At 34.8% G+C, this 8,206-nt stretch overlaps 1 protein-coding gene across 1 annotated transcript; it reads left to right on the top strand.

The window, feature by feature from the left end:
* The first annotated feature begins 3,292 nt into the window (after positions 1–3,292).
* LOC141401886 (uncharacterized) lies at positions 3,293–4,091 on the top strand. The gene is made up of 2 exons (XM_073982439.1): positions 3,293–3,418; positions 3,555–4,091. The coding sequence occupies exons 1-2, from the start codon at positions 3,353–3,355 to the stop codon at positions 4,032–4,034; spliced, it is 546 nt and encodes a 181-aa protein (XP_073838540.1). The 5' UTR covers positions 3,293–3,352; the 3' UTR covers positions 4,035–4,091.
* Positions 4,092–8,206: the final 4,115 nt, after the last annotated feature.

Raw genomic sequence — 8,206 nt, 5'->3', positions numbered from 1 at the left:
GTGGTGGAGGGTATAACAAGTTCGGCCCGGCCGAACTTAACGCCGTTCTTACTTGTTCGTATTTTGAAGGTTGTGTCTTCAATATTCCACCTATATGGTTGAAATTTGGTATTTAGTCTTCAATGTGATATAAAACTTTTCGCCAGAAATATGTCTGTACAGGTCTACGCTTTCATATTGCCCATTTCTGACTAAAATTCGTCGGTATAGGTCCACGTTTCGATATAGCCCCCATAGAACGGTACCTCCCGATTTTCGTAATACTGAAGGTTGTGACGTCAATATCCAACCGAAATGGCTGAAATTCGTTATTCGTCTTCCAAGAGTTATAAAATATTCCAGAAGAGTATTATCAGTATAGGTCCACGTCTTCCTATATCCCCATAAAAGCGTACTTCTTGATTTTCGGTATTTTTAAGTTTAAGCCACATTCTCTTACCGAAATATAGGAAATTTGGTATTTAGTCTTCTTTGAGCCTAAAAACTTTCCGTCAGAAATTTGTCGGTATAGATCGACGTTTTGAAATAGCCCCCATAGAATGGTGCCTCACATTGTTTTACCGAAATTGCTGAAATTTAGTATTAAGACTTCTTCATACACGAAAGGAAACTTATTATTCCATTTTACTTCAATACAACTTGTGGTGGAGGGTATAACAAGTTCGCCCCGGCCGAACTCAACGCCGTTCTTACTTGTTTTATATTACCACCAACGCAGCTTCCACGAAAATTATTTGTTATGGTCCATATTATGAGATCGTGCCTAAAACACTTCAATTAATATAAATATATTCATATTTTATAAAATATATTAACAGTTCGCGACTTATTAAATGGTTAACCTCAACTTCAACGATTGTAAAACTTTTTTGAATATTACCATATGTATGTTCTCCAACTATTTCGCTAAAATCCCATACAATAATTAATGTGTACTGCTAAAACTTCATCAATAAATATGGTTTACCATCGTGAAAGCTTATTTGCTTACTGTTATAACTTATAAGTAGGCAGCGAAGTCCTATGCAAATGCTTATATGGTTAGGATGGTCGTAGAGAAAATCTGTTTAGACAGAAACTCGTTTTTTTCACAAAATAAAACGAATTAGGCCCAGAAATTTTTGCATTTTTTACATATCTTGCATAGTTTGACATATTTTTACATATTTGCATAAAATGAGCATATGCAAAACCATATGCAAAAATATATATATAAGGATTTGTGGTCTAAAAATCCCACTAAAATGTGGTAATAAGTCTTCCTTTGTGGTATAAAACTTTCTATCTGAAATTTCTCGGTATATGTTCACGTCTTCATATAGCCCCCATAGAACGGACCTCCCGATTTCCGATATTTGGAAGGTTGTGGCCTCAATATCACACTTAAATGACTGATATTTTGTATACCGTCTTCGTTGGGAGTATAAAACCTTCCACCTGAAATTTGTCAGTATAGTATATTTTCGGTATTTTGAAAGTTGTAGCAACAATATATCACCGAAATGACTGAAATTTAGTATTAAGTCTTTTTTGGGGGTATAAAACTTTCCACCTGAAATTTCTCGATATAGGTCCACGTCTTCATACAGCCCCCATTTCTGGTATTTCGAAGGTTGTGGCCTCAACATCCCTCCGAAATGGCTGAAATTTGGTATTAAGTCTTCCTTTGGGGTATAAAACTTTCCACCTGAAATTTGTCGGTATATGGCCTCGTCTTCATATAGCCCTCATAGAACGGTACCTCCGGATTTCTGGTATTTAGAAGGTTGTGGCCTCAATATCCCTCCGAAATGGGTGAAATTTGGTATTAAGTCATCCTTGGGGGTATAAAAATTTCCACCTGAAATTTGTCTGTATAGGTACACGTCTTCATATAGCCCCCTTAGAACGGTACCTCCGGATTTCTGGTATTGAGAAGGTTGTGGCCTCAATATCCCTCCGAAATGGGTGAAATTTGATATTAAGTCTTCCTTGGGGGTAAACAACTTTCCACCTAAAATTTGTCGGTTTAGTTTCAGGCCTTCATATAGCCCCCGTTTTTGGATACAACGAATCAATCTCTTTCAATATTTATGCATATCGACACCTCCAAATAATAGTATGCAAAGTCTAAAAAGTGAGTTTTGCAGGAGAAGCTCTCAAAGTGTGGAATTTTTTTTGAACTTCAGTACTATGCTAAGTCAATATTTGTTTATAACTTCTGTTCGGATTGACCGATCATTACCAAAATTTGACAGAATTTATGTTAAAAGACGTTCGACACCTCCAAATAATAGTTTGCTAATTCTGAACAGGGGGTTTTGCAGGACAAGCTTTAAAAGTTTGGAAATTTCTTTGACCTTCAGTACTATGCTAAGTAAATATTTGTTTATAACTTCTGTTCGGATTGTACGATTATTACCAAAATTTGACAGAATTTAAGTTAAAGGACGTTAAATATAAAAATGTAAAGAACTTGAAAACATGCTAAGTCGACTTAGCATACTATTGTTTGGAGGCGTCGATATTTCGATGTTTCGCTCAGCGGCCGAAGTTTGCTGCTGTATGGAGCACACTCATGATATAAACATTAAACGATGTAAAATCACGAGTTCTATAATCCTATTTTGAGTTTTGAATATTATCTTGTTGCGCGTCCTGATTATTTAAAAAATTCAAAAAACCCCGAAATTCCGGATTCAAAATGTCAGCATCAATTTTAGGTGGATGCAGTGGATATATCGAAAAATCATACACTAGTATCATGTTGCCCATGGAGTATTCTTTGCGTCTTTCTTTAGCCATATGTCTGTGAAATGTAAGGTTAAGCCAGAAATCTGAAGGGAACATAAAAAAACTTGTTGGCTTCAACCAATTTTTACCCATTTTTATCCATTTTTCTACATTGATGCCAACACAGCTTCCACGAAAATGAATTTTAATGGTCGGCATTATGGAATCCTTACTAAAACACTTCACTTTAAAGAATTACAGTCATGCTATAAAGAATATGTTAATAGTTCGCGAAATCTGTAAATGTGAATCTCATCAATTGTAAAACATATTTGATTTTTACCATATACCTATGTACATACAACAAAATTATTAGATGTTAATTTAAATATAACTCATTTCCGGATTAAATACAAAACATTAATATTAATTTAATATGCAGCTAAATTAGGATTAGTTCTTTTTATCTATTTGTAAAATCAGTCTAGTCGGTCTTACAACATATAATTGAAATGTACATTTTTTCAATTATATATTACAATTGCAAAACAAACAGTTGTATATTAAATATTTGTCTCTATTTCGATTGTAAAATTTCTATATAAATTACAACTGTTAACTACAATAATCATCAAAGTTTATGATGAGGCGATTCATTACACTGCAACTCTTTCTAAATGGATTCATATGTCTCGCATTTGGAAAGGTAAGCATTAACGGCCTGTTTGAAAAAACTACTGAAATATTTTGTTATTATTATCGAATATATTTCACTAAAATAACAATTAATCAGGTAGAAACTTTTCAAGAATTCTTTAATGTTAACCTCGTCATTTTTTCAGCAATACGAATTGGATATCCTTGAAGTTGAATGGAACACAACCACTCCGGATTTAGTTGATGTGAAATTAAAACCGGTGCAACCTACACGCGGCGTTTATGGAGTTAGTGGATACATTGAATTTAAAGATGATATCGATATGGACAAGACTCTTGCTCAGGTTAAAATCTATTACAGCAGCAACGGAATCAGTTTTCAATTATCACCCTTTAGAATACCGGAACAAGCGCTTACCACTGGCATGAATGGACCTTACAAGCAATATCTTATGGATGGAATGGTCGATTGTTGTGAAAATGCTCCTCTATCCGATACATTTGCTACGCCATTAACAAAACGTGTAATGAAATGTGAAAATTGTCTATTTCCAAGTGATAATTTGCCACCAACATTACGTCTCGGATATTATCGTCTTGTAATTTTATTGTATAACGATTTAGACTTGTCTCTTTCGATCTTATTGAAATTGGATTTGGCTTAAAAGTAGAAAACTGAACTACATGTATGTATGATAAAATATAACACAAGTATGCATATACATTTATAATTTTTGCGAAAATAGAGAAACTTTTAATTTGTAAACTAAAGGATGAATACATATAGAATGTATAATCATATACTGTCTAGAATATATATGAACAAGATGGTCACTCGCCTTTACGTAGGATTCACCATGCAAATGCTGCCTTCGTGTTCACCATTGATCAAGAATATTAAGCAGCGCACTTCCCCCTCATTTAAGAAATTTATGATCAACTATATTTTTCGGTTTATTTCACGACTTTGTGTATTAGGAATACCTAACATAGAACAAAGTGTTGCCGAGCCTGAGGATTCGCATTGTCAATCATATCCTGATCGGGATTACCTGAATAAATACTAACTCTAAGAAAACTATCCTCTAAATTTTTCCAAAAATATTACATTTGGAAATAATAATAGGAATTAAATAATATCTGACATAGGAGTGATGAATAAGTTGCTTTTGCAATTTTTTTCATTTTCACGAAAACTTATAGTAGGCTGACAGATCGAATTACCTCTAATGATGAAGCGTCACAAATATGTATTAAAATTTGTCGCAAGTAGATACACTAATCAAATTCCACTTGTTTATTAAATAGAGGTCCTGGCATGCCAGTTCTGCGTGGCACAAACGGTCCATGTTTTTATGCCTTTTTGTGGGTTTATCATCACTCATTCTTATGTCATAGATAGACAGCGGAATTTTATGCAACAATTATTTTTGGTCCGATTCACTTTTTTATACCCCCAAGGAAGATTTAATATAAAATTTCAGCCATTTCGGAGGGATATTGAGGCCACAACCATCAAAATACCGGAAATCGGGAGGTACCGTTCTATGGAGGCTATATAAAGACGTGGACCTATACCGACAAATTTCAGGTCGAAAGTTGTATACCTCCAAGGAAGACTTATACCAAATTTCAGCCATTTCGGAGGGATATTGAGGCCACAACCTTCTAAATACCAGAAATCCGGAGGTACCGTTCTATGGGGGCTGGACCTATATCGAGAAATTTCAGGTGGAAAGTTTTATACCCCCAACGAAGACTAAATACCAAATTTCAGTCACTTCGGTGCGATATGGAGGCTACAACTTTCAAAATCGGGAGGTATGTCTGAAAACCCCCACAAAAAACCTATAAAGGAATTTCTCATAATTTTCAAAAATATAATGTTTTTTGTTTTGTTCAATATTTATTTTGAAAATTATGAGAAGTTCCTTTATAGGTTTTTTGTGGGGGTTTTCAGACATAAACCAATATAACTTAGCCATTTGTTAACCGATTTAAAACAATAATAGCTTATTCAAAAGACAGTCTTCACCCCTTTAAAAGGAAGAAGGATCAAAAGAAATCCGTTGTGAAAAAAATAAGATATGCCCGTTTAAATTTGAAAATGTAAGAAACCCAGATTTTCACTACTTTAACCGTTATAAAAAAATAAAACGAAGTGACCCAAGCGAAATAAAGGCATTGTCGTTGTCCATGGATCCCAACACGATATAATTTTGCATCAGAACACTTGAATATTTTTCGCGTCAAATTTTGTAGCACAATGTCATTTATCGACATTTTCCGAAAAGTTTGCACATTCTTAGGGCCAAAACTGCCTGAAGGAGCGTTCCAATGCTTTTGCGATGTATTAGAGAGTTTTCAATTACTGTCTTGGCTACAATGTTTGTCTTTGTGTTGGATCGAAAATCCCAATGGTTTGGCTGTTATATGCCAAAATATCCAAAAAACGTCAATAAAAAACTTAAAGTCAAAATCGGGAGGCTCGATTTTCGCGGTAGATATATGGTCCAGTGGACTTTTTTGCTCAGTTCAACCCCAGAAATCAGAAACGGGAAGGGCCCATTAAGGTTTTCAAATCGCCCTGGCCTAACGTGGACATATACTGACAAATTTCAGGTGGAAAGTTTTATACTCAAACGAAGACTATACAGAATGTCAGCAATTTAAGTGTGATATTGAGGCCACAACCTTCAAAATATCGGAAATCGGGAGGTACCGTTCTATGGGGGCTATATGAAGACGTGGACCCATGCGGACAATTTTCAGGTGTAAAGTTGCATACCCTTAACGAAGACCTAATACCACACTTCAGCCATTTCGGTGGGATTTTAGACCACAAATCCTTGTATATATTTTTCCATATGGTTTTGCATATGCTCATCACGGTGTGACTTAACCAAATTTAAATGAAAGGAGCTTACACCTGGGAAGTTTCTGCGGATTCTGGAACTGCAATGTTCATAGATGAAAAAAATCAAAAAACTAAAAAAATCGCCGGAGGGGTTTTTAAAGAAATCGCGGTTAAAATACACACTTTTTGGCGATTTTTAAGTTTTAACGATTTTGGTTGAAAACCGCAAGCTTTATGGAAAAGAAAACATTGTAGCAGTGAAAATTCTCTACAAAATTGACACATACGATATTTTTGTAGGTTCTACCGTTTTTGAGATATAGAAGTTCACATTGGGACAATGCACTGACTATCGTCTCCTTATAAAACAATATCATGCACGTGCGTCAAACTAACTTTAAACGAAAACCGCTTATACCTAGGAATTTTTTTGATGCTTATGAAACAGCTATGTTTGTAGATGACAAAAATCCAAAAACTCTTGTTGAAGGGATTTTTAAATAAATCGCGGTCAAAGTTCACATTTTAATGGTTTTCTTGGGTTTTCACGATTTTGCTTTAGAACGGCAAGTCCTATTGAGATGGGGATAAAGAAAATATTGTAGCTGTAAAAATTCTCTAGAGAATTGACCTTTAAGATTTGTTTGTAGGTTTTACCATTTTTGAGATATTGAAGTTTAGGTCACATTTTTAAATTTTGTTGTTAGGTTTTCACTATTTTGCTTGGGAATGGCAAGTCTTATCGAAATGGGACCAGAGAAAATGTTATAGCTGTGAAAATTCTCTACAAGGCTGACTTTCGTAGTTTTTTCCTAGGTTGTACCAGTCTTTAGATATACATATAAGTTTAAATTGGGAAATTGTAGTCATGGCATTGTTTTGTAAGGAGGCGATACAGTCAGTGCATTGTCCCAATTTGAACTTCTATATCTTAAAAACGGTAAAACTTACGAAAATATCATGAAGGTAATTCTTGTACAGAATTTTCACTGCAACAAAATTTTCTTTAGTCCCATTTCCATAGGACTTGCGGTTTTCAACCAAAATCGTTAAAACTTAAAAATCCCCTAAAGTGTGAACATTGACCGCGATTTATTTAAAAAACCCTCCGGCGATTTTTTTATTTTTTTTGGGTTTTCTCATCTATGAACATTGCAGTTTTAGAATCCGCAAAAACTTCCCAGGTATAAGCTCCTTCCATTTAAATTTGGTTAAGGCGTATCGTGTCATTTTATGCAAATATGTAAAAATATGTCAAAATATGCACGATATGCACAAATGTCTGGGCCTAATTCGTTTTATTTTGTGATAAAACGAGTTTCTGTCTAATCAGAGTTTCTCTACCACCATCCTCACCATATATGCATTTGCATAGGATTCCGCTGTCTAGTCATCGACTAACCAACCCAATCGGTATAACTCGATACGTTTAACTATGCTGATGTCGTCACATAGTCAATATAGCTCGTTTTTGCTAGGATGTGGATATTCATCGTCAACTCCGACTGGCCAGTAGATCTTTTCTCCCAAAACACAAAAAGCATTATTATCTGCACGCGCAGCTCCTCAGGCTTCGAAATCATACATTTGCCTGGGTAGTATTAGTGTTTTGTAAAGTGTTATTTAATTTTGACGAGGTGGTGCTTTGTTTTTAAATTGCGCACTTAAGCCAAAGTTGCATCTATTGGGCAATATTATTATTCTTCTTATTTCACAACTGATGTTGTTTGCTCTGTTTGTGGCGGTACAGAGGTAGATGAAGTCTTTATCTACATCAAACTTGTAAGTATCAGCTTCCACATTTGGACCGAGTTTGATGGACGCATTGTGAGTTGACACAATCAATTTGATCTTTTCGTCGTTTACCGTAAGACTTACTTTAGCATAGCCAACTGTGCAATAACAACAAAAAATACAAAAAAACTATTTGGAGCAATATTGAAGAAGTCACGAGTACGTCTTTGAAAACAGTTTTTACCA

Source organism: Musca autumnalis, unplaced genomic scaffold, assembly GCF_047663935.1.
Source record: "Musca autumnalis isolate F117 unplaced genomic scaffold, ASM4766393v1 scaffold_4, whole genome shotgun sequence".
NCBI lineage: Eukaryota > Metazoa > Arthropoda > Insecta > Diptera > Muscidae > Musca > Musca autumnalis.
The sequence above is the reverse complement of the archived record's forward strand: the minus strand, read 5'-3'. Positions and strand labels throughout refer to the sequence as shown.

Bases quoted from the DNA above. Each gene is read 5' to 3' on its own strand.
- LOC141401886 (XM_073982439.1), top strand. From the start codon at position 3,353: ATGATGAGGCGATTCATTACACTGCAACTCTTTCTAAATGGATTCATA. The intron at 3,419-3,554 runs GTAAGCATTAAC...TCATTTTTTCAG, and splicing joins TATGTCTCGCATTTGGAAAG to CAATACGAATTGGATATCCT.